The sequence below is a fragment of the Bufo gargarizans genome, chromosome 2 (genome assembly GCF_014858855.1).
Source record: "Bufo gargarizans isolate SCDJY-AF-19 chromosome 2, ASM1485885v1, whole genome shotgun sequence".
Taxonomy (NCBI): domain Eukaryota; kingdom Metazoa; phylum Chordata; class Amphibia; order Anura; family Bufonidae; genus Bufo; species Bufo gargarizans.
In genome coordinates, this window is record NC_058081.1 from 142,677,608 (window position 1) to 142,705,008 (window position 27,401).

General features: G+C 44.2%; 1 protein-coding gene across 2 annotated transcripts in view; it reads left to right on the forward strand.

Moving 5' to 3' along the window:
* The first annotated feature begins 19,797 nt into the window (after positions 1-19,797).
* Positions 19,798-27,401, forward strand: part of ELL3 (elongation factor for RNA polymerase II 3) — a 118,998-nt gene continuing 111,394 nt past the window's right edge. For both annotated transcript variants that reach the window (XM_044283244.1, XM_044283243.1), the window contains exon 1: positions 19,798-19,954. In XM_044283244.1, the coding sequence (XP_044139179.1) occupies positions 19,817-19,954 (138 nt within the window). In that variant the 5' untranslated portion in view covers positions 19,798-19,816. The remainder of the gene's footprint in view (positions 19,955-27,401) is intronic.

Genomic DNA, 27,401 nt, shown 5'->3' on the forward strand with positions numbered 1-27,401 from the left:
TGGGGGGGTGTACCTGCACAGTCTGAAATGGCAGCACTGATTGGACAGAGTGAGTCTGTGCAGTTACACACCCAACTGGTTACCTCCCCTCTGTACCCTTACTGCAGACTGCTAGCAATTCATTCATAAGTTCGAGTAGAAACAATAGAGAAATTCCACAACATAGAGCCATAAGAATAGATGTTCCAGAATTGGTATTACATGGGGAATGAATGAAGCTATTAGAACAGGCATGTCACAGGGATTGTTCCATAAATATTCAGCAGTTTTAAAACTAGCACCTGAATCTGAATGCATTTGTAATTGCATAAATTTTTTTGCTATTTAATAAAATGTATCTGTATAGCACCACACATTTGTTCTTTTTCTTGTCTGTCCACCTTAATGAAGTGGACGCACATGTTCCATTCTATCCTTCAACTCCTCCTGAGCTGTGATAGGGAGAGAGCTGCAGCAGAAAGGACATGCCCCCCTGAGCTGCCAACTTGATATAAATTTAGCAGAGCAATTGGACCAGTGTGTACATGTGTGGTACAGGGCTGTTTCTAGCTTTGTTAGAAAAAGATTGTCATCAGTGGCATACCTCCAATAGAGGCTCACCGTGCAGCTGCTATGGGGCCGTCAGAAAAAGAGACTTACAGTAAACAAATGCCCCACCCCTTATTACTGTCCAGCTCCAGTATAGTATGCCTATCATCAGTGGACAAAGCTAAAGGACCTGAGATGATGTCATCAAAGGTCCTGTACATCTATTAAAGGAACTGCACAAAGAATGGTGTAGTTACCAGGTTTAATAGTAGTATCTACCAGGACCTGTGATGACATCATCTTCAGCATCACAGGTCCTGTACATCTAGTAAGGGAACTGCACAGAGCATGGTGTAGTTCCCAGGTTAGATAGGAGCATCTGCCAGGACCTGTCATGACATCATCATCATCACAGGTCCTGTACATCTATAAAGGAACTGCACAGAGCAACATCACAGGTCCTGTACATCTATAAAGGAACTGCACAGAGCATCATCACAGGTCCTGTACATCTATAAAGGAACTGCACAGAGCATCATCACAGGTCCTTCGACCTCCAACAGCATGGAGAAGAACTGTAGGATGAGCTCTCCAGTAGAGACTAGAATGGAGTGGTAAGAGGAGATCCTCCTCCTTTCTCTTCATGTGCACCCCATTCCTTATTTTTACTCATATCTCGCCCATACTGTATATATAGTACTGCAAACAATTATAACCAATATTCCCACATGTACAGTACCTCCCACAATACACACAATAACCATAATATATAACTGACCACATAGATCTGTAAACACTGCATCTATTATACCTGCTCTATACTCTATATAAATATATTTATATACACACACATCATGAAAGAAAATAAACCCCAGCACCTCCAAAATATATATAACAAAGGAGCACAGGTGCATACTACCTTGGCTGCAATACAATGTGTAGAACCAGAAGTAGCGGCACGCTGCTTAATGCACAAAGACACAGGTGAACAGTGAATACACATAAGTAGTGTAAATTGCATTACTGCTATACTTACTATATGAAAAGCAGAAGCTCTCTGTGTATATTTTTGGTTAAAATTATGTTGTGCCAACGAAACTAATAGATAGCTTCTAATAGATAGGACCTACTCTAACATATATATATATATATATATATATATATATACAGTACAGACCAAAAGTTTGGACACACCTTCTCATTCAAAGAGTTTTCTTTATTTTCATGACTATGAAAATTGTAGATTCATACTGAAGGCATCAAAACTATGAATTAACACATGTGGAATTATATACATAACAAAAAAGTGTGAAACAACTGAAAATATGTCATATTCTAGGTTCTTCAAAGTAGCCACCTTTTGCTTCGATTACTGCTTTGCACACTCTTGGCATTCTCTTGATGAGCTTCAAGAGGTAGTCACTTGAAATGGTCTTCCAACAGTCTTGAAGGAGTTCCCAGAGATGCTTAGCACTTGTTTGCCCTTTTGCCTTCACTCTGCGGTCCAGCTCACCCCAAACCATCTCGATTGGGTTCAGGTCCGGTGACTGTGGAGGCCAGGTCATCTGGCGCAGCACCCCATCACTCTCCTTCATGGTCAAATAGCCCTTACACAGCCTGGAGGTGTGTTTGGGGTCATTGTCCTGTTGAAAAATAAAATATGGTCCAACTAAACGCAAACCGGATGGAATAGCATGCCGCTGCAAGATGCTGTGGTAGCCATGCTGGTTCAGTATGCCTTCAATTTTGAATAAATCCCCAACAGTGTCACCAGCAAAGCACCCCCACACCATCACACCTCCTCCTCCATGCTTCACGGTGGGAACCAGGCATGTAGAGTCCATCCGTTCACCTTTTCTGCGTCGCACAAAGACATGGTGGTTGGAACCAAAGATCTCAAATTTGGACTCATCAGACCAAAACACAGATTTCCACTGGTCTAATGTCCATTCCTTGTGTTCTTTAGCCCAAACAAGTCTCTTCTGCTTGTTGCCTGTCCTTAGCAGTGGTTTCCTAGCAGATATTCTACCATGAAGGCCTGATTCACACAGTCTCCTCTTAACAGTTGTTCTAGACATGTGTCTGCTGCTAGAACTCTGTGTGGCATTGACCTGGTCTCTAATCTGAGCTGCTGTTAACCTGCGATTTCTGAGGCTGGTGACTCGGATGAACTTATCCTCCACAGCAGAGGTGGCTCTTGGTCTTCCTTTCCTGGGGCGGTCCGCATGTGAGCCAGTTTCTTTGTAGCGCTTGATGGTTTTTGTGACTGCACTTGGGGACACTTTCAAAGTTTTCCCAGTTTTTCGGACTGACTGACCTTCATTTCTTAAAGTAATGATGGCCACTCGTTTTTCTTTACTTAGCAGCTTTTTTCTTGCCATAATACAAATTCTAACAGTCTATTCAGTAGGACTATCAGCTGTGTATCCACCTGACTTCTCCACAACGCAACTGATGGTCCCAACCCCATTTATAAGGCAAGAAATCCCACTTATTAAACCTGACAGGGCACACCTGTGAAGTGAAAACCATTTCAGGCAACTACCTCTCGATGCTCATCAAGAGAATGCCAAGAGTGTGCAAAGCAGTAATCAAAGCAAAAGGTGGCTACTTTGAAGAATCTAGAATATGACATATTTTCAGTTGTTTCACACTTTTTTGTTATGTATATAATTCCACATGTGTTAATTCATAGTTTTGATGCCTTCAGTGTGAATCTACAATTTTCATAGTCATGAAAATAAAGAAAACTCTTTGAATGAGAAGGTGTGTCCAAACTTTTGGTCTGTACTGTATATATATACACCGCATCTATTATACAGCCGTGTACTGAGGTACAAGGTATAATAGATGCAGGGTGTTAAGATATGTCATATATACAGCAGTGTACTGGCAGGTGAGGTACGAGATATAATAGATGCAGTGTGTATAGATATATATTATATATAGCAGTGCACTGATACACGAGGTACGAGGTATAATAGATGCAGGGTGTTAAGATATGTCATATATACAGCAGTGTACTGATATGTGAGGTATGAGCTTTAATTCATACTTCACATATCAGTACATTGCTGTATATACTGGCCAGGAACGGGTAGTAGGAGGGTCTATCAATGGGGGCCCAATTTAGATTTCCTGCACATTTTGTTGAGCTGTTAGTGTCCTCTTATCACTACTAGGAATGACTGCAATGCTTCCCCAGATCATCACATGAGCAGTCGGGGCAGTGTGTGGCTCCACATTAAAGGCAGGATTGAAGCACTTACCACAAGGGATACATACAAAAACCCTGAAGGTTGTGGGATCTCAAACAGAACCTGGATTTGTCACTAAAGATGATATAGTTCCAGTCCACAGAAGTCCACATTTCTTGCTCACAACACCACAGCAAATGAAGGCGACATTGGTTGGCTGCCAATGGCAGGACACTTAAAGGGCACCTTGACATTTGCTTCTAGTAAGAATCTGGAAAAGGTCCAGACTGTGACAGAGTTGCGCAGGGGGCTGACTGGGAAATTAGAGTGGCCTCATGTTGTAGGCGGGTCCAAATTGATAGAAGCGGGACAACAGAAGTAGGCGGGGCCAGCAATGCCTTAGTGCAGGACAAAATACCACCCCAGCAGAACCAAATACCACAGTGCAGCTCAAAATTCTTTTGCCTGTGCCACAATATAAAGCTGTATCATTGTTCTGAGGATGACAGTATCATTGAACTCGGGAGGGCACCTGCGGCCACTGGTCAGGTGCATAGGTGCCTGATGCTCCTACATTAATTATTACTGAGAGCCTCATGTTTTATGTACCTTGCTGACGGTCAAAAGGAGGATTAAGTGGCCTCCCTTGGCAGCGGCCCACCAGGAAATTTCCCTGTAGGGTCTATGGCCAATCCGCCCATGGGGTTGTGTAATGGAGGTGCCACCTGTGTCTAGATGGTAGACATCAAAACTGTAGGAGCTGCTCATGCTCAAAAGATCCTGTCTACAGGTGTCTGTCCATCCGGAACCTCTTCACATTATGTGTGTGTCCTCACATAGTCACTGCTCCCAACACCTCCTAACAGCTCGGTCCGAAGGGCCTAGATGGCAGGCAATTTGTTGAAATGAACTGCTTCTCTCAGTCCAATGATGTGCCCCTCTCAAAAGTATGTTAACTGGGCACAATGTCTTCTAGTGCATCATAGAGGAATGTCTTTCAGTCAATGATCTCTCACCAAGAGGTACAATACCCAAAAGTAGCACCTGAGAGCTTTTTTTTTTATAGATAGGGCAGCAAGGAAAACACTTTTATGCCATCTTGTGGCAAGACACAGCATCTAATAGGACCACACCTGTAATCATTTACATATCTGTCTCAGATATAACGGCATGGCGAGTTTTACAGCAATCCAACATTTCTCCCTGGGTGCGTTTATTTTATTTTTTTGTCAGTGAGTATATAATACACCTAGAAATATCACTGGTGTATGTCTCCTACTTTGCCAGCAGGTGTCTCTGTTTCACATTAATTCTACCTTATTCTATGACAGAGACAATGGAGGAGACCATGTAACTAACTAATTGCTTTATTTCTGTAAAAAAAAACTGCACAGTTATTAGCTATCAGCTATTAGCTTACGCCCCATTCGCATGACTATATATTTAAGTCCGCATTGCGGAACAGTTGTGGGCCCATTCATTTGAAAGGGGCTGTGAAAGATGCGGACTGCACACCATGATGTCAGCATCCGTAATTCTATTCCGTGGCCCCACAAAAAAGATAGAAAAATTCCTATTCTTGTCCGCAATTACAAAATGCAAATGCCCAGTATCTTTGTTTTGCGGTCATCTAAATGAGCCTTTATATACACAGTCAGTGTTCGGTCAGTGATTTCCATCAGTGATTTTGAGCCGTAACCAGGTGCAAGACATAAAACAGAACAGGAGCAGATCTTCCACTTATACCGTATGTCTGTGGAGGCTCCACTCCTGGTTTTGGCTGACAATCACTGATGGAAATCACTGATGAAACACTTGCAGCTACCGTGCCGCAGGGGCAACAAGTGAGCTACGGTGGGCCGATGGGGGTAGTAGTTGTTTTACTCACGGTTAGCAGCGCTCCCTGGGCCGGCATGCAGTGAAGGGAAGGACAGCACCAGTTCCTTCGGAGCACTCTCTGTTTGTTCAGGGAATCCTACCAAATGGTGTTTGAGGTGCCCTTGGTGGAATGGGTTTTTAGGTGCCTTGGAGGCAGGGTCCCTGGTGTTCGTGACGCAAAGGAAGGTGGTAGAAAGCAATGGAACTTTTACTTGATCAGTTATCTCAGGGCAGTCAGTACAGTTCATTTATATAGCACAAGTAATAATCCAAATATTGGCTCAGCCGTAATCTTTGTAACAGGCTTGGCAAATGCAGCTTGCAGAGTTTCCTCTCTACCAGGTGGGAGAGGTTCCTTCTTATATCTGTCTACACTATGTCCACACTCTAGATACCAGCTACTGGATATAATAACTTCTTACTTGTAATTAGCAATCCACAGGGCGGTCTCCCAAACGACAGGCAAAATCCTCTGCTCCATAGTTTGTACAGGTTTCTTTCCTAAACCATGTTCCACAATATCCATAGAGGCATGTGGTAATAGACAACCACGCGGATAGTCGTCCGGTTGTGTCCAGGCGCTTTTAGACTTCTCCTGGTCACTGATGCTTGTGGAGCCCATGAGCTAATGCAGCTTCTATCTCCACTAGACTCTCTATATATCCGTAAGAAACTCTGGTCTGTGCTAGGTAGCTGTAATACTCTTCTCCATTCTCCATCAGCCTGGCCACAGCCAAGGGACTAAAATGGCAGCTACATCCTGGACAAGTGCTGCTTCACACCTCCTTACACATAAACTTACTTCCTGTTCTCTCTAGTCTTGGAAAACCCTCTGATATATATATATATATATATATATATATATATATATATATATAGGAAACGAAAAAAGGACAGCACTCCAAGTAAAAGTGATGATGATTTAATCACCCATGTGCAGGCAACGTTTCAGCTCATACAAGAGCCTTTCTCAACGTTGCCTGCACATGGGTGATTAAATCATCATCACTTTTACTTGGAGTGCTGTCCTTTTTTCGTTTCCTATTGATGGGGTAAGCTGCTACATCCCTGGACATAGCACCCTTTTTTTATTCCGGTGCCGCCATTGCTTTCCTTTTTATATATATATATATATATATATATATATATATGTATAGTGCCAGCACCACCTAGGGGTGAGTAGATGTAATGACACACTCATCTAAAACAGCCTGTTATAAGCGATTTACAGTTTACACAGCGATACATTGATATGACATATACAGAAGTTTGAAGTGCCCATGACCATCACTGAGTGGGACACTGCACACTGACGTGTGAATATGAGTTAAAAGGAGTTGTCTCACTTCAGCAAATAGCATTTATCATGTAGACAAAGTTATTGCAAGGCACTAAATAATGTATTGTGATTGTCCATATTGCCTCCTTTGCTGGCTGGATTCATTTTTCCATCACATTATACACTGCTGGTTTCCATGGTTATGACCACCCTGTAATCCAGCATCAATGGCCGTGCTTGCACACTATTGAAAAGGGTGCTGGACAATGCGCACTCCCACCATCTGTCACCAGAAAGGCCAGTGCTTGTTCATCTACTGTTCAACAACAGCCACCGCTGATGGATTACAGGGTGGTCGTAACCATGGAAACTAGCAGTGTATAATGTGAAGGAAAAATGAATCTAACCAGCAAAGGAGACAATATGGACAATCACAATACATTAGTAAGTGCCTTGTATTAACTGCATCTACATGATAAATGCCATTTGCTGAAGTGAGACAACCCCTTTAAGGCTGTGTTCACATCTCAGCCAGAGGCTCTTTTAGGGGCCCCGCCGTCATGGATTCCATCAATAGTATAGGGCAAAATAGTCCAGCATGCAGGATTATTTTGTCTGATAAAATAGGGGATATGTTGGATAAAGGAGAAGTTGTCTTAATAAGACAACACCTTTAACCAAACTACTTGAAAGACAATCTGTAACTAGCAGTGACGTAGCTATATAAGAGGTGCAGTAGTTATGTCACTGCTGCAAGTTTTTTTCTTCCATAAATCTGCCCTAAATTCATTTTGGTTGCTTTGAAAGGGTTGTCCAGCCTTGAAGCCGGACTTTAACCTGTGGTCCTTAAAGGGATTCTCCAGGAATTAAAAAAATGAAAATACTTATTTTATAATAAATATATTCACAAATACCTTTCATTACTTAGAATGGCTTGTTTTGTCTAGGGAGCAATCATTAGTAGAAATAAAATGGCCGCCGTCCTATCAGTACACACAGAACCTGTCCTAATCACACAGGAGGACAAGTTACTTCACCACAATTAGCCATAGTGCTGCCTCATCCTCCTCTCTGCTTCTGCCCTGAATACAGGTGAATCTCTGTGGGAATGGAGATGATGAGGAGACATGAGAGGAGGGTGAGGTACAGCTAATGAGCAGCAGCACTTGTTTACAGTCTCCATTACCACAGTCTGTCCTGTCCGTCCTCTCTGTACCTCATGTCTTCTCATGAACTAAATTCCCCAGAGATTCAGCTAAAGTTCTTTTCAGCTGTATTCAGGATCCTAATCCCTGACAAGTAGAGATGAGGCAGCTCTTTACCTCAGTGTTGCAACTTGTCCTCATGTGTGATCAGGACAGGTTTTGTGTGAACTAAAGGGACAGCGGCCATTTTGTTTCTCCTAATCATTGCTCCAAAGACAAAACAAGCCATTATAACTAACGAAAGGTATTTGAGAATATATTTATAGTTAAGAAAATGAAAATACTTAAATATTACTTTATTACCGGAGAACCCCTTTAACATAAAACTACCCACTCTCCTGTTAATGGTCCCACAGCTGCTCCATTCCTGGCCACTTCCAGTCCCCTTGGGCCCCAGATGTTTTGACCTAGTGACGCTCTTGGGGACCAGACAGATTGGAACCAATCCACCCTATCCAACAGTATAAGGACAGTATCATTTCTTGTCAATCATATATCAAGACATGGAGCCCTCTCCATTATGTTAGCATGGCCCAGCAGTCTGGACTGTGTATGTCAGTGCAGCTTTAACCCTTGACAGCAGGAGGGTATAGGGGACAGTCAGAAAGTAAAACATAGCATTCTGGACTCCTTATGTGTAGTGCTACTCATGTGTTACTGCAGATAATACCCCAAGATAGTGGCGACAGATTCCCTTTAAGCAAATTGTGACCAGTAAGAGTTAAAATTAAAAAACAAAACACAGGCACCAAAAGTCTATGCACTGTCCACCATATATGGACCATATTGCCTAGGACCTGGCAACCTTGAAAGCAATTCAGAGACTGCCCTGAGATAGATTTGGCTATTAGTTTCTAATATGAGGTTCTTCAACAGGCCACTAGTACTAGAGGACCCCCCTCCCTCCCCAGTTGCGGTCCGCAAAAAAAAATTTGTATGACGTCCGTGTGCATTCCGTATTTTGCAGAACGGAACAGCTGGCCCCTAATAGAACAATACTATCCTTGTCTGTAATGCGGACAATAATAGGACATTTTCTGCTTTTTTGCAGAACGAAAAACACAGACATAAGGAAACGGAATGCACGCGGAGTAACTTCCGTTTTTTTTGTGGACCCATTGAAATTAATGGTTCTGCATACGGTCTGCAGAAAAATGGAACAGACACGGAAAGAGAATACATCTGTGCGCATGATTCCTAAAGCTTCTGTCCTATATATCTTGTTAATGTGTGTGTGAAAATGACCAAATCAGCATTCATAAATTCACTTAATAAATTTTGTATTGAGCGAATCAAAGTCCACGAAGTCGACTTCAATCTGAATTTCAGGGAAAATTTGATTTGTTGCAAAGCCGAATTTCCTTTTTCCCGAAATGGCAGTTGGAGCTTCAACCAATTTGGCGGCGGCCAGCTCTTCGCTCTTAACTGGATGAGGTAAGTATGATTTTATTTTACACTGTAATATTGTCAGATGCTATGAATGTGGCATCTGACGGGTACAAAGATGGGGAGCGGCACCATCGCCACAGCCTCTTCAAACAGCTGATCGGTGGGGGTGCAGGATATCGGTCTCCCGCTGATCAGATGTTGATGACCTATTCTGAGGATAGCTCATCAATATAGAAGACCTGGAAAAGCCCCATGGTAAAGGATAAACATGGAAATCTTATATTATATGTCACACCAACCCAGATCTAAACTCATTATACATATAGTCCAAGAGATTTATAATTAATACAAGAAGGAGTATGTAAGTTGGGCAACCTCTGTGGACTATTATGAAATATGACCTATTAAGCCTGGATTACACATGAACAGTCTATTGTATACAGAAAAGGAATACAGCCCATATCCTTCAGGCCATTGTGAACAGGCGGAACTACCTGAAATTAAAAAAAAATCTGACTGATTGCAAACCAGGTCTCGAGGGTATTCTGTCCACCTGTAAAGCAAGATGAATTTCCCCACCAATAACAGTCCACTTCTTACTAAAATAATCAAACGTGGAAAGTCCATCTCCTCCCATGAGATAATACACTCATTTTCAGAATCTAGAGTGAAAGCACCCTGGATCTGAATACAATGAAATACCCACACCTGTTCAAGAAGCCATAAAACAGTATAGTTTCCAAAATCTAAATAGAAGAAGAGGAAGCCTGTAAATATGTCTAAGTATGCAGGCTGCCATTCCATGAGGACAACCCTCCCTGGTAGACCCATGATGGCTGTTCTTACAATATTCTCAACTTTTGCCCTTGGAATGCTTTCTACAGGTTTGTTGCAAATCATGAATATTTTAATAATATTCCTAAATGCCAATAAGTTGGTTGTCATGCCTCTGACAATATGATCTTCTACATGCCCAGGGTCTTCTCATATATGACAAAGAAAATAGCCTCAATAAGATCATTGGTTGATCAAGCGAAAGAGTGCAAACATTATTTACAGCACAGTGGGTATGTTTGGACCCCCAACGATCAGGAGAACTGGGGTCCCGTTTCACCCTGCCTCTCCATTCATTACCTATAGGACTGCCAGAAATACCGTAACCGAGCTGTACTCTGCTATCTCCAATAATCCCATAGAGAATAAATGGAGCGGCCAGAGAACATCTGCAGCCCGCTGCTCCATCAGGACAGGGTCCCAGTAGTCAAATCCCTAGCGATCAGTTAGTGATCCCCTATCTTGTGGACAGGAGATAACTTTAAAACATGGCACAAATAAAGCTGCACATGGAGACTTAGTGGCAATGCTCTATAGTAAAATAAAATACAAAGAGGTGTCTCCTTGTGAAAGAGAACAAGCTCTATAGCGCCACCTATTGCAAGGGGCTCCATGTGAGTCAATATTTTACTTTTTAAGATGCATTGAAACATGCAAGGGAAAACAGCCAAGCCAGTAGGTGGCACTAGTGAGATGGTTCTCTTTCTTTAGTAGACACCTCTTTGCATATTATTTTTCCATGGAGCATTGCCCCTAAGTCTCTATACACAGCTGATTGTCTATAGGAGAGCCAGTTCTTACCTTACACACAGTGTCCAAGGTATCTCACACGGTCAGCAAGTTTCCTATTTCATACTGATGAGGGGCAAACACCCCAGAACAGTTGCTTATATGGCTTGACTATTTGCCCTTGTCATGTTATCAAGGTTTGTTAAAAAGTCAAACATTGACTCATAGATAGTCCTTTTTCCAATAGGTGGCACTAGTGAGATGGTTCTATTTCTCTGGAAGATCTTTTTTCAGTGAGAAGATACAAAAATAAATTCAGAGTAGCTTATTACAATTAGTATGTAGTGGCAAAACCATATATTGTGAGGGGTGAAAATGATATGGTTTCTTGCCCACCTATTTTGGTTGTCCCCAATCATGAAAGATAGAGAAAATGCAGGACTGGCACTATCCTTCCACTACAAGAAAAGGATAGCACCAGACCTGAATTTTTCTCTGCCTACAGGACTCACAGCGGTGTTTCCTCCGTCAGTGACTTCAGACCACAGTTGCACAGTTGGTGCTGTTTCATTCTTGCACTTCATCAGGTACCCTGGGTCCCAAACAGATTGCTATCCTAGTAATTTATCATTGGAATTGGCCCTTACATACATTAAGGACCCTTCCACACGACCGTATGCCCTCCGAGACATACGGTCCGAGAGCGGGCCATATGTCCCGGAGAGGCATTGATCGTGCGCAGGGGCGTAACTAGAAGTGACTGGGCCCCACAGCAAATATTTGTAAGGGCCCCCCCCAGCGCGCTTCGCATCTCCCTCCTCCTGTGTAAACCCCACTCCTTTGGCACAGTGTAGCGGTATACTGTATATTGTGGGGCACAGTGTAGCGGTATACTGTATATTGTGGGGCACAGTGTAGAGGTGTATATTGTGGGGCACAGTGTAGAGGCATACTGTATATTGTGGGGCACAGTGTAGAGGTATACTGTATATTGTGGGGCACAGTGTAGAGGTGTATATTGTGGGGCACAGTGTAGAGGCATACTGTATATTGTGGGGCACAGTGTAGAGGCATACTGTATATTGTGGGGCACAGTGTAGAGGTATACTGTATATTGTGGGGCACAGTGTAGCGGTATACTGTACATTGTGGGGCACAGTGTAGGCTATATGTGTATAACATAAACATATTACATATGAACACTTACAGTTACTTGGCTTTGCCCTTGGGGATCTCGGACGCCACTTCCACACTTTGGCCGAGGGGCTCGGCGGAGCTGATGTTGTGTTTTATCCTAATGAGAAAGATTTTATAATAAGGATTTGGAGAAGGGGCAGAGGGATAGCAGAGCAAGGAGAGGCTGGTGCTGCTACTAGGGGGCTCATACCATGGGGGAGTAATAAAGCCCACCATAATACCCCCCCAGTAGTAATAATTCTCCTTATAATGTGACAGTGCAAAAATACCCCCTTGTAATGCCCCCAGTTGAGCTAATGTCCCCATAGTGCCCCCATAATGTGCCAGTATAAAATACCCCTATATAGTGCCCCCAGTAAATTCCCCCATAGTGCTCCTCTCCCCCCTTCCTGCTAGTGCCCCCCATAATCTACCAGTATAAAATGCCCCATATATAGTGCCCCGGTAGATGCCCCTCAGTGTCCGGCCTCTGATAGGCTGCCGGCCTAGTGTCCCCCATAATGCCCCCCAATAATGTGCCAGTAAGTGTCCCCATAGATGCCCCCCCATCATGTGCCAGTATCAAGTGCCTCTCCCCCCCCCCACATGTCCCAGTATCATAGTGCCATCTCCCCACATGTGCCAGTATCAAGTGCCTCCCCCCCCCCCCACATGTCCCAGTATCATAGTGCCATCTCCCCACATGTGCCAGTATCAAGTGCCTCTCTCCTTCCCACCCCCATGTGCCAGTATCATAGTGCCAAACCCCCCCATGTGCCAGTATCAAGTGCCTCTCTCTTCCCCCCCATGTCCCATTATCATAGTGCCATCTCCCCCCAAAAAAGTGCCAGTATTAAGTGCCTCCCCCCCATGTGCCAGTATCATAGTGCCAACCCCCCCCCCCACACATGCCAGTATCAAGTGCCTCTCTCCTCCCCCCCATGTCCCAGTATCATAGTGCCAACTGCCATCTCCCCCCCCCCCCCAAAAAAAAAGTGCCAATATCAAGTGCCTCTCTCCCGCCCCCTCCCTATGTGCCAGTATCAGGTGCCTCTCCCCCCCCCATGTCCCAGTATCATAGTGCCATCTCCCCCCCCCCACAAAGAAAGTGCCAGTATCAAGTGCCTCTCTCCCTCCCCACCCCACCCCATATGCCAGTATCAGGTGCCAACCCCTCTCCCCCCCATGTGCCAGTATGAGGTGCCTCTTCCCCCCCCCATGTGCCAGTATCAGGTGCCAACCCCCCCCCCAGGTGCCAGTATCAGGTGCCACTCTCCCCCCCTCCCATATGCCAGTATCAGGTGCCACTCTCCCTCCCCCCCCTTATGCCAGTATCAGGTGCCACTCCCCCCCCCCCTATGCCAGTATCAGGTGCCACTCTCCCTCCCCCCCATGCCAGTATCAGGTGCCACTCTCCCTCCCCCCCCATGCCAGTATCAGGTGCCAACCCCTCTCCCCCCCATGTGCCAGTATCAGGTGCCTCTTCCCATGTGCCAGTATCAGGTGCCAACCCCCCTCCCTCCCCAGGTGCCAGTATCAAGTGCCAACCCCCCTCCCCCCATGTGCCAGTATCAGGTGCCACTGCCAGTATCAGGTGCCACTCCCCCCCCCCCCATGCCAGTATCAGGTGCCAACCCCTCTCCCCCCCATGTGCCAGTATCAGGTGCCTCTTCCCCCCCATGTGCCAGTATCAGGTGCCAACCCCCCTCCCCCCCAGGTGCCAGTATCAGGTGCCAACCCCCCTCCCCCCATGTGCCAGTATCAGGTGCCACTGCCAGTATCAGGTGCCTCCCGCTCCCCCATGGCAGTAACAGTCGGGTATTAAAAAAATAATAATAAACACTTCTACTTACCTCCATGTCAGCGATGCGATGCAGCCTCTTCCTGTGTCCCGCCCTGTATGTCCTTATATGGAGTCAGTGCTTGTATTTCAGAAAAAGCTTCCGCTGGGATTCGAACCCACGACCTTCTGCTTCAGAGGCAAAGCAGCTAACCACTAGACCAGACCAGCTGCCTTGCTCCTCACTGAAAAAAATATGAGACTTCTACTGTTATAGCTGGCTCACATCTATACACATGACAGCTGCTCATATATAGAGATATAGCAGAGCTGAATGTGCTGAGACAGCTGTCATATACAGATATAGCAGTATCTCAGATATATCTCTATATGACAGCTGTTCCAACACACTCAGCACTGCTATATGTCTATATGATAGCTGCTCCAGCAAACCCAGCTCTGCTACATCTATGCATATGACAGCTGCTCAAACACACCCAGCACTGCTATATCTCTATATGACAGCTGTCCCAGCACACTCAGCTCTGCTATATCTCTATATATGACAGCTGCTCCAGCACACCCAGCTCTGCTACATCTATATATCTCTAAGTATTGCTATATAGTAGATAGATATATAGAGATATAGCAGAGCTGAGTGTGCTGGGGCAGCTGTCATGTGTATAGATGTAGCAGAGCTGGCTGTGTTTCGGCAGCTGTCATGTGTATAGATGTAGTAGAGCTGGGTTTGCTGGGACAGTTGTCATCTATAGAGATATAGTAGAGCTGAGTGTGCTGGTGCAGCTGTCATGTGTATAGATGTAGCAGAGCTGGGTGTGTTTTGGCAGCTGTCATGTGTATAGATGTAGTAGAGCTGGGTTTGCTGGGGCAGCTGTCATATATAGAGATATAGCAGAGCTGATTGTGCTGGGACAGCTGTCATATAGAGATATAGCAGTGCTGGGTTTGCTGGGGCAGCTGTCATATAAAGAGATATAGTAGAGCTGAGTGTGTTGGGGGCAGCTGTCATGTGTATAGATGTAGCAGAGCTGGCTGTGTTTCGGCAGCTGTCATGTGTATAGATGTAGTAGAGCTGGGTTTGCTGGGGCAGTTGTCATATATAGAGATATAGTAGAGCTGAGTGTGCTGGTGCAGCTGTCATGTGTATAGATGTAGCAGAGCTGGGTGTGTTGGGGGCAGCTGTCATGTGTATAGATGTAGCAGAGCTGACTGTGTTTTGGCAGCTGTTATGTGTATAGATGTAGTAGAGCTGGGTTTGCTGGGGCAGCTGTCATATATAGAGATATAGCAGAGCTGAGTGTGCAGGGACAGCTGTCATATAGAGATATAGCAGTGCTAGGTGTGTTTGGGCAGCTGTCATGTGTATAGATGTACACTTAGCCAGCTATAACAGTAGAAGTCTCATATTTTTTCAATGAGTTGTAATGCAGCCTTTATGGCTGTGAGGGTAAATGCTTTGCCACTGATACACTGCTAGATTGGAGGTGGTGGGTTCAAATCCCTGACCAGGAGACTTTAGCAGACAGTAAAATTAGATCACACTAGCGGCTGCTGTGAAGGGGCCCTGAACACGATATTTAACTAACTTGAAAATAAAACTGACACACACGCTGCCGGGGCGCCGGGCCCCGAAGCAGCTGCTTCCCCGGTAGTTACGCCACTGATCGTGCGCACAGCATCATAGGTTACTATGATGCTGTGCACATCGGGCTGCCCATGGGACTATTGTCCTGCACTCATATGATCTTATGTCTCGGAGGGCATACGGTCGTGTGCATGAGCCCTAATACTTTGCTAGGGTAGGAACGATTTTGCAGGTAAATTATTTCTGTAGCAGACAAATCCCTCCTAATAAGAGTTAAGCCTTATTAACAGCACAGTGGCTCAGTGGTTAGCACTGGTGACTTGTAGCGCTGGGGTCCTGGGTTTCAGTCCGACCAAGGACAACATCTGCATGGAGTTTGTACATTCTCCCATCGTTGGCGTGTGTGTCCTCCCACACTGCAAAGACATACTGATAGGGACCTTAGATTGTGAGCTGCATTGGGGACAGCCTGATGCTGATGTCTGTAAAGCGCTGTGGAATATGTCAGCGCTATATAAGTGCGTATAATAATTAACGTCTATTTTCCGTCCTAGGAATAATAGTCGGATTCTCATTTATGATCATGGCCGTGTTGCATCCGATTTTGTTCTGTCTCTTTGCTCTCTGCCTCATTCATTTTTCACATGCACTTCTAGGCTAAGAAAGGATTTCCAGAGCATCTCAAAGCCTCAGTCTGTGAAGAAAGTTGGCATCTGTGTGCTGCCCATGTTTTTTATGGACCCATAGGGGCACATTTATTAAGACTGGCGTTTTAGACATCTGTCTTAATAAAGGCCCTGCACTTGCGGAGGATCCGCCGAAGTTAGGAAGAGGCGCAGGCCTCTCCATAACTTCGGTGCATCCAGCGCCAGTTCTAAATGTAAGACAGTCTTACATTTATACCAATTTCTACGCCTAAAACAGGCGTAGAAGATGGTGAATGAGACGGCCTGCCGGCCCCTCCCCTTCCCTGTCCATGCCACACCCACAATTTTAGACCTGCCGTGAGTGAGGCAGAGTCGCGCCGCCATCTGCGCCTCAAATACATTTGGGCGTATTTCAGATTAATAAATTACCCCCTAGACTTTAAAAGGACAAAGTAGCACATAGCACACTTTCGCACCATTGGTCCGCATACAAAATTGAAAAAATACGCCCACTGAATTCAATGGATCTGTATATTACCTCTGGAGAACACGGAGAGCACATATCCATGATTGACTTACATGTAAAAAAAGCCTTTTACTGTTATGGAAATGTTCTCAGGGTTCACCAAGTCTGTATCTCTTTGTGGGGGTTAAAAGGGTTTCCCAGGAGTTTTACACTGATCATCTATCCTCAGGCTAGGTCATCAGTATCTGATTGGTGGGAGTCTGGCACCCGGGACCCCCACCGATCAACTGTGTGAGAAGGCAGCAGGCGCTCCTGTGAGCACGACGGCCTAGGCCATGCGACCAATGAACTTGACGCCACATGACCCAGGCAAAGCTGGAGAAGGCCATGACGCTACTACAAGCGCCGCTGCCTTCTCAAACCACTGATTGGTGGGGTTCTCGGGTGTCAGACCCCCATGATCAAATACTGATGAGATCTCCAGAGGACAGGTCATCAGTGTAAAACTCGGGGAAAACCGGAGTTTACCACATTCCAGGTTGTACACGTACAGGGCTCACCCCTACAGCTACCATTAGACATAATGATAAATAATGATCCCTTGTAACATTTGTTTTTGCATTTATGGTTCCAGCGTGATCTGTTATGATCAATCAAGTGTTTTATTTCACTGAAGACCACCCCCTTAAATCAAATTGGACATACACCAGACTCCTAAATTAATTCAGACCCCACACCAGATCCCCAAATTAATAAGACCCCAGATTAGATCTCAAAAAATGTATTCAGGCACCAGATCCCTAAATCAAGCCTTAGACCAGACACCTAATCCCTAAATTGATGAGACCCCTAAGCAAGACCTCAGACCAGATCCCTCAAAAAAACCTGGACACTTACTTACCTCTCCTCAGCTTCCTGTTATTCTTGCTTCCAGCACACAGGTTCCGACACAGCTTAGTGCTTGGTCCTTGCAGTGTTTCAGCTCACAAAATCCTGACTCTGGCCAACATTGAGACATTACCAGTATATGTGCCACAGCGCTAAGCTTCCTCATGCTAGATGTTGTGTGCCAGGGCCTGATGAGACATGGAGCCCTGGACTATAGGGCCTGGTGGTAGTACCTGCTGACTGCCACTGTGTATTATATATCAGAATGACCCAAAACAAAATCAGGAACCTATTTTCATGCTTCAGTTTTAGGCCTCATGCACTTGACCCGTAGTTTCTGTCCACATCCCATCCATATTTTTTAAATATTGGGTGCACACCTATTTATTTCAGTGGTGCCGCAAAAGATGCGGACAGCACACCATGTCAGTTCCACTGTTCCCTGCAACAACAAAAAACAAACATGTCCTATTCGCGTCCGTATTGCGGACAAAATAGGCATTTCTAAAAGAGGGTAGGACGTAGCGATCTGAAACATGGGAGACGCACATGGCCGGTATCAGTGTCTTGCAGATCTGCAATTTGTGGAGCGCAAAAACGGATATGGCTGTGTGCATGAGGCCTAATGGGAATTTGCTGCGTTAAAAATAAAAAAGAAACTAACAATTTTACATTTTTGGCAGTTTTTGGACATTACTATGAAATATGATATACCATATGTCCCGAGAAGCAAAATGCAAGTTATAGTCATTAACTCAAAAGTGGGCAGATTTATCTCGCAGCAGAATATTGTGCCTGTGGCATCTATAGTTTGCACAAAATTCATGATTTGGTTGTTAAATTCTTATTTTTTATTATTATTTATTATTAAAGCGCCATTCATTCCATAGCGCTGTACATATGAAAAGCGGTGCACATACATAATACAGACAATTGCACTAATCATAAACAAGATGAGTTACAAACCGGTACAGAAGGAGAGAGGGCCCTGCCCGTGAGGGCTTACAATCTACATGGTATGGGAGAAGGACACAGTAGGTGCGGGTTAAGTTGGTCATGGCGGTATAGAGGCAGCAGGGTCACTGGTTGTAGGCTTGTCTGAAGAGGTGGGTTTTCAGGTTTCTTTTGAACGATTCCACTGTAGGTGAGAGTCTGATATGTTGGGGTAGCGAGTTCCAGAGTAGTGGGGGATGCACGGGAGATATGTCTTGGAGTCGATTGTGGGAAGAGGCGATAAGAGGAGAGGCGAGAAGGAGGTCTTGTGAGGATCGGAGATTGCGTGTGGGGGTGTATCGGGAAAGTAGCTCAGAGATGTAGGGAGGGGACAGGTTATGGACGGCCTTGTAATGTATTTGTTAGTACTTTGAAGTGAATTCCGTTGGGCAATGGGGAGCCAGTGAAGGGATTGGCAGAGGGGAGAGGCAGAGGAGTAATAGGGTGAGAGGTGGATTAGTCAGGCAGCAGAGTTGAGGATAGATTGGAGGGGTGCGAGATGGAAGGCCACAGAGGAGGAATGTTGCAGTAGTCTAGGCGGGAGATGATGAGGGCATGTACAAGCATTTTCAGCAGATTCAAAGTTAAGGAAATGTGTCTAAATCTGTCAAATTGTTTAAAAAAGTGGTTGAATGCTCAAAATAAATCCTTATTTGCTACACAAAGCACCACAGCAATTTATACTATCTGAATTTTACACCGCTTTTAATGACCTTGGACTGGTATGTTTTTTTGTGTGCTAAAATATGCGCCAAAAATTGCCTATGACTGTGGCAAAACAAGGTGCAAAATAAACGCAGAAAAAATCTGGCATAAAAGTTGTCTAAAAAACTGTCGTAAATGAAAGAACGTTGTGGCGCATACACGTCATATATTTGGTGCAGCAAGCTGTGCTTCTCATAGTCTGGTGCTAATCAAAGCACGAGCCAGGCGCAGTGACATTGAGAACCAAAACGCTCTGGTGGTTAAGGAGTTAAGAGAAGACTAGGGAAGAGTAGCAGGATTATGAATGGGCAGGTCACACACAGCTAACACAAAGTGACAACCAGAGAACCATATTTCCTCTGAAATGGCATGTCCCTATAATGCATGTGGTGCTGCTGCTTGTAATGTCCCCTCCTTTCTCTGTTATCTCTGCCTCCCTCCTCCGCCCTCCTCACGCCTCCCCTGGGCTGCTCTCTCCAGTTCCCCTGCTTCTGCAGCTGGCTGTCAGTGCTTGCCATGTCTCGGCCTGGGGAAGAGCTGAGTGGGACCCTGTCGTACCGGACTGAGCCCAGGAGAAGCCCCCGGCTGAGCCTCTTCCACCTGAAGCTGACAGACTCTGCCCTCTCCTGCCTGCGGGACTTCCAGAAGGGACAGGTAAGCCCCCGACAAGCAGCTGTCCATACAAAGTGACACTGTGAGGCTCTCCAGCTGCTGTACAACTACACATCCCAGTATGGAAGCTGAATGCTGGGAGTTGTAGTTCCACAGGCAACTAAAGAGTCCCTGGTGACAGACCACTGCATTAATGTATGCCCTTATACATGTGTGGGGTAAGTGCTTTACTTTTGCCACACATCTGCTACCAATATCTCCATACCTAACCCTATTCTCTGTTGGCTGCTGCCCTGGCAATATGTGCGACATATGACTGGACTGGTCATTAATATATACGGTATATTTATGTCATTTTACTGTATGATAAGCAACATTTTATATCTTTATTTTCTCATTTACACCGGTTGATTATGGTCATGGTTGTTGGTATTGGCTCACTGATCACGCCTTGAGCCTTTACCTTCTAGTCTCCATTTTATGTTCTCTTCCAGTACGACTCCCCATCTGGTCTCCACGTTTCCTTTATTTCCATGATGTGCCCTGTGTGCTTTAAAATACAACGCCATCTGCTCTGCCCTACTGAAGGGTTCTTATGCCCTTGATATGTTATCTTTGATATTTGCACTGTACCACCTGTTGGCATATGTTATGTGATATCTACCATTGTGGCACTTGAGGTGCACCTTCCAGCTCTCTGGTGCCCTTTCTATAATTCACCCTCCCTCGTGGCATCAGGAACGTCACTTTGGCAGTTACTATGTAGGGTTTTGCCCCATGTGCCATGTACACCACCCGTCGTCCTAGACTGTGCTAGTGGTGCGTTTAGTCTTGGCTTGTTCATCTGGTGCACCAGTCTATGGTCAGTTTGGGTTAAATTGCAGAATAGAAATGGAAATACTATTGTGCTATATCTGATCATTACCATATTATACACGTTCTATGATATTGTGGAGGTAAGTCCAGCCTTATAACTGACACCCTTCTACCTACCTGTGGCTCAAGAGCTGCTCCATTTAAACTTTTAGGATCTTGCTCCTTCACATGTATCACTTGTGCTAGATTCTGTATTCATCCATACAACTCCCTGGCATGTAACTAGTTAATCCCAGATGATATCTGATTTTCATGAGCGCTGCCTTTCCTGACACCCTTAATCTCATCATATGCCCACTATGCCTTCCAGTCACCTGAATGGCGTATACCGGCAGTCAGCGCAACATTGCGGAGCCGGTGTCACTTCAGATCTTAGGAGACATGTCAAGGAAGCAGCTAGGGCAATTTTCGATGCATTTAACAATCTGACACTTGTGTTTTTCCGAGTTGGTGTGTTTAGTATGCAGTTAGACTTGCCAGGCTATCAGTGCCCCGATGGCAGTCGCCAACCTAGGTTTACGGACATGCTAGTGTGTATGGAGGCCTGAATGTGGGCGCAGCAGATGTATGATCTGCATGAGGTAATCATATACCGTAGGACATAATGACAGTGCTGCTGGTGCGCGCTCTGCATGCCTTCTCGTCTGGTATCTGCACCTGTGCCCGAGCTGCAGATGTTACCGCTACTGAGCGAAGTCTCAGTTTCTGAAATAAGCTTAAAATGGCAACTTTCAGTCTCACAGCATGTAATGAATGTATCTTATTAACTGTTTAACTGCTCAGTTTAGGTGGAAATGGGTAATATATCCCTAAAAAGCCATGGAAGCATGGAAGATAGCATTGCCTGACTACAGTACAATGTCCTTTAGTGTAGATCACTTGAGACTCTGTTCTTCCACGGTTATCACTACTGGGGGGTTATATACATTCAGAGGCATTTCTTGGCTATGTTCACATGCAGAAAAGCAAATCCTCAAAGAAAATCTCAAATTTTGCTGCAGATTTGGTGTCGGTTTTATGCACCTTGACTAACCAGAAATACGCCTAAATTAAAAGGTCCTTTGCGCCACAGTCTACGACTTCTCCCTGCTCACCCCAGGTCTAAAAAAGTGGGCGTGGGAGGGGAAGGCGACGGACCAGTAGTCTCTTTTACCAGTTACTACGCCTGGTTTAGGCATAGAAAAAGGTCTAAATGTAAGACAGCTAGGAATCTATCTTACATTTAGAAGATTCTTAGATTCTAAGATTGTTGAGGCCGGCACCTCTACATAACTCCGGCGGATCCTCCGCCAGATATAGGGGTTATTAAGACTGGCGTCTAAAACGCCGGTCTTAATACATGACCCCTCTTGTTGTCAAATATGCATGTATGTGTAAAGGCTCATTCACTTGCATCTACTTGTATTGTACTTTTCTGTGGTTCGTAATGCTAAATATCCACTGTTCCTAGCTAATGTGCCTGGGCTATACAGAACATGGCTTATATGATATCTAGAGGACACGGCATCATCAGTGCCTACACAGATGGCTTGTAGTTATGGTTTTATGTATTTTCCCTAAATGAGATTTACTAAACTCTTTATGGTGTACTAACAACTCTATAGGGAGAATTTATGTAGATGGCATTTCATATTCTAGCTTTTTTTTAATGGGCTGGATTAAGATGTGCCAAATTTAGGTGCAGGCCTCTTAATAAATGTTGTACATCTTCTGCCATGTAATCTATACTAAGGGTACTTTCACACTAGCGTTATTCTTATCCAGCATTGAGTTCCATCCTATGGGCTCAATACCGGAAAAGAACTGATCAGGCATATCCCCACGCATTCTGAATGGAGAGCAATCCGTTCAGGATGCATCAGGGTGTCTTCAGTTCAGTCATTTTGACTGATCAGGACGGAGATAATACTGCAGCATGCTACGGTTTTATCTCCGGCCAAAAATCTGGAACGCCAGATCCGGCATTTTTTTCCATAGCAATGTATTAGTGCCGGATCCGGCATTCAAAATACCGGAATGCCGGATCCGTGTAAACCAAGTTCCAGCCATGTCTACAGACATACTGTAGCTGCAGACCTTTCAACATGTAGTAGTTCTGAAAATGAATTAAAAGGGCCTACAAAATAAGTTTGAAAGTGTTGAAAATTCAAGTGTAATAGAAAAATTGGGGAAAATGTTCAATTAGAACCAGGCACACTATTAAAGCTTTATACTACAATAAAATTACAAAGGTCCTAAGTAGCCTAGCGGCATATGGTGAATGCTGGCCATACGTATGTTCATTTGCTTCAAATCCCACCAATATTCCAACATTTATCACTTGCCACTGATTGACAGCTTTCTTCTGATGCATGGTAATAGGGAGAAAGCTGTCAATCAATGGGAGGGCAGGAGGAGCCCACATCATAAATGTGGTGAGAGATTCTCTTTACTTATATTTAAATCTATTTTTGGCACATAATATGTCCCTCAGGAGGTCATTAAAAGACCTCTGGGGGACACTGACAGAGTTGATCAAGGGCTCCTTAGACCCTGCCGCTCTGCTCCTGCCCCGAGACACCTGGCGGTCACCGCCGCTCCCTGCTCTTCCCCTGCGCTCCTGCAGCAATCTCCTACTGACACAGGAGAAGGCAGAAGCGGTAATAAACCGCTCCTGTCTTCTCCTCGCGGTCCCTGCTGTGTCTGACAGCCGGGACCCGACCTGCTCCTGCTAGATTGCAGGAGCTTTATATACGTGCTATCTGCATGGGGTATGTGCATATAGGATGTATATATCCATTGGGCAGTCGGGAAGGGGTTAAGGAGAATGTTTGTTCATCAGCAAAAGTATAATTGGATTGTAAAATAAGACACAAATACAATAACTCTACATTTGAATTCATAATGTGAAATAAAGCAATCCTTCAGGGCTTGTTCACACGACCCTATGGCTTTTTCAGTGTTTTGCGGTCCGTTTTTAACGGATACGTTTTTACGCTTTTTGTTTCAGTAGTATTTCCGGTTCCGTTCCGTTTTTCCGTATGGGATATACAGTATACAGTAATTACATAGAAAAAATTGGGCTGAGCATAACATTTTCAATAGATGGTTTTGCAAAAACGGAATGGATATGGAAGACATACGGAGAGCATTCTGTATGTGTTCCATTTTTTTGCGGACCCATTGACTTGAATGGAGCCACAGAACAGGATTGGCGGGCAATAATAGGACATGTTCTATCTTTGAGCAGATAAAAAGATGAAAAGGAGGGCCCCAGGTAAGTGTTCTGTTCTGTTAGTTCCCCAGTTAATGTGAATTTATTTTCAATGTTCTGACCCAATGAAGATTCCTCAACTGTTAGATCATAGGCTGATTTCAAATTATGGGAAGACTATTGTAGCTAATATTGATGTCAAAAGTTACTGTGGAACACCAGCAAAGGGGCTAATAGATTTTCAAGGTTCTCTATATGTTAAAGCGGTTTTCCAAGATTTGTTAAAAAGTTAGGCTAGAGAAGGGGGCTGCCTAAAATAAAGATTACAATGTCCCACTGCTCTAGTGCCGCGGCTCCAGTCTCAGTCGCTCCAGCCCTGCTGGTCCTGCAGCAGTGACGTCATGTCTATCGTTTACATGCTGCCGTCAGTCACTAGCTTCAGCAGTCACGTATGCATGAAGGGCACGTGACCACTGAGGACAGTGATTGGCAGCAGCAATCACGTGAATGATGGATGTGACATCACTGCTGCAGGACCAGCAGGGCTGGAGAAACTGGAGACAGAGCAGTTGCACTGGAGGCGGGCCAGTTAAAGGATTATAAAAATATTAGAAGATCCCCTTTAACATTACAGTACATATATGAAAGCCTATACATCCTATTCTCATGCTAAGTGTACACATATTTATCTATTTTACAGTATGTAGTACATAAAGTTAAATTACAGTATATAATTCTTCAGTCTCCAACTAAAGCGTGAAAACATCGTTTTAGCTACAGATCCCAGTGTTAGTTTACAGTTAAGGTAAAATAAAAATAAAACAAAAATTGCCTAAATTGGGTTTCTGCCCTTGTTCCCCAAGGTGCAAAGTACACGTCTTGTGTAAACATTAAGGGTGCCATAACATGTGATCTTGTTTCCAATTGTTAGATTTCCATGGAAATTATATTGTAAGCCTTCATGGATACAGCCTCTTACTCGTCTGATGCTCAGGAAGTGTATTTATTTCATATTTTTGTTTGTACGTTTTGTTTTTCCATTATATAATTTATCATGAGTATTTCAATCTGAAAGTTAAAAGATGTCTTTCAGCAGTTTTTACAATGCTAAACTGCTGGCAGCACTGGGTAGGGCCTGTGGATGGCAGTACAAACATACTATTTGTAGAGCTTTTATTATCAGGAGCAGTGTGAATATGACTTTTTTTTCTTCCAAATGCTTGTTTTGCAATCGCCAAGCAGGTGGAGCTTCAATGTGAAGTGCTGTATGCACTGACCTGCTTCACAGCCTCTCCTTTCTGCTCTGGGTGAAAGCTGTAGTGGTCTCCTGGTTGGATGCTACAGCTGTCACTCAGAGCAGATGGGCATGACTGTGAAGCAGCTCCCACAACACTTCCTCGGCATTCGAGAGAGAGAGCAGAATTTTGCAGAATAAAACTTCATATTCACATGACTCCTGATGATAGCAGCTCCACAAAAGGCATGTCTGTCCTGCTTTCCACAGCTCCTACCTAGTGTTGTCAGCAGTTGAACATGGACAAATGTGGTGGCAGACTACTTTTAATGGTACTGTAACAGGAATGGTAATAACAGGCTGCACTCCTACAAACATCTGCTTATACCAACAAGAAAAACATTTCAGTTTGCTGGAGATTTGAACAATGGACTGTGTTTTTTTCTATCTATAGTGGCCTACAGTCTTGCATGTCTTCCACTTGACTACCGTTAAGAGGAAATTACAATGATGAGGAACAGATAAGGGTTGTGAGGCCGTTGTAAATGTCAAATTTTAATGTCTATACTGATAACCTAGCAAATATTATTGAACAGTTATATTTCTCTATTTAAACACTGCAAAACAAAAGATGGTCGCCCAAATCGTGGTGCTAAAAATATGCATCCATGGAAGCCAACATTAAAAGGTAAAATGAATGTAAAAGGATTTTCATATAAAAGAGTGTCTCAGGCTCAAAAGAACTGACTTATGGCCCCTCTCTCATTCCTAAATACTTTCACAAGACATTTAACTGTGAATGTGTTATTTGGGCATGTGCACTGGCCAGGAGTGCACTAGAGAAGAATCTAGGCAGGGCAAGATTTGTTTATGCAGAGCCTACCCAGCATTAAAGTATGTGAGCACTATTTATATTTTTGTGATAGGCAGTGAAAACACTGCTATGGATAATATTTAAAGGAGAAAACACAAAAATTATTATAAGGCTTAATAATATAAAATGGAAGGCGACTAGCCCTTTTTATTCACAAGCAACATTTTTTGAAGCCTCTAATCCAGTGATGGCGAACCGTTTAGAGGCCGAGTGCCCAAACTGAAACCCAAAACCCACTTATTTATCGCAAAGTGCCAGGGTGGCAATTTAACCTGAATACTACAGTCCAATATAGTGTATCATTATCATTTAGCTATAATATCCTGCCTACATTCAGTGCGCTGCCTGTGCTGTTCATAGTGCGCCCTGCGCTGATGAATAGACTTTTTCCATAGCACGGTTGCCCACAGAGAAGGCTCTGAGTGCCCCATCTGGCACCCGTGCCTTAGGTTCGCCACCACTGCTCTAATATGTGTATTTGAATCTACTGCTGATAATGCAAACTTGTAGATAGACACATGTTCTCTTGTCTCAGTACATTGTGACTGTGAAACAACCAAGATGCCTTGTAGGTTATTAAATAGGGTGCCAGATGATTGTTGTCAGAAGATGTCCATTCATGCCCATCATTTTCTAGTCATCCAGCCACTGGTAATTAAGCCCTAGCCTCAGCTGTATGCCAAGAAGGTGTTCATTGATTTGGGGCAATCGACATTGAATAGTGCACTGCATGGCAAGAATATGGTGGTTGTAGGATGTGAGTAGGACTTTTCATCCTTCATGAGCTTTTAATATGGCAGCAAGCAAGTAAATATAGCTGTAGGTAGAATAACCTGTAAAGAACTTGCAAATGTTTAGAGAGCCATGCCATTGTTAATGTAATAGAACCAACATGGAGGTAAACAAGTTGCTGGATAGTACATAATACGGCGAACGTGGCAACAATATTGCCACTGTAACCAGGTAGCTTGTTAAACAAACAGAAGAGTGAGAAACCCAGAGAACCAAAATTAAAAATAGGTTGAAAGACAGGAAAGCCTGCCGGAGCATATCACGCATCAGCAAGAAACATGGGAACACCTTTTTGTTTTTCACCTAGCTGTATATAAGTTTACAGGAAGCAGTTGCCACCTAGAGGTGTTTGTATGAACACTTCTTCCCGATAATTGACCTGTGCAAAAAACTTGGCCTGTCACTAGCACATTGCCCCAGTTACACAAGGGATGTGCTGCTGACAATATGCAAAGTGAACGGGGAAGGAACGATCATAATAACCGTTTTGTCCCTTTTTTCACTTTGTATCTGGATGTAT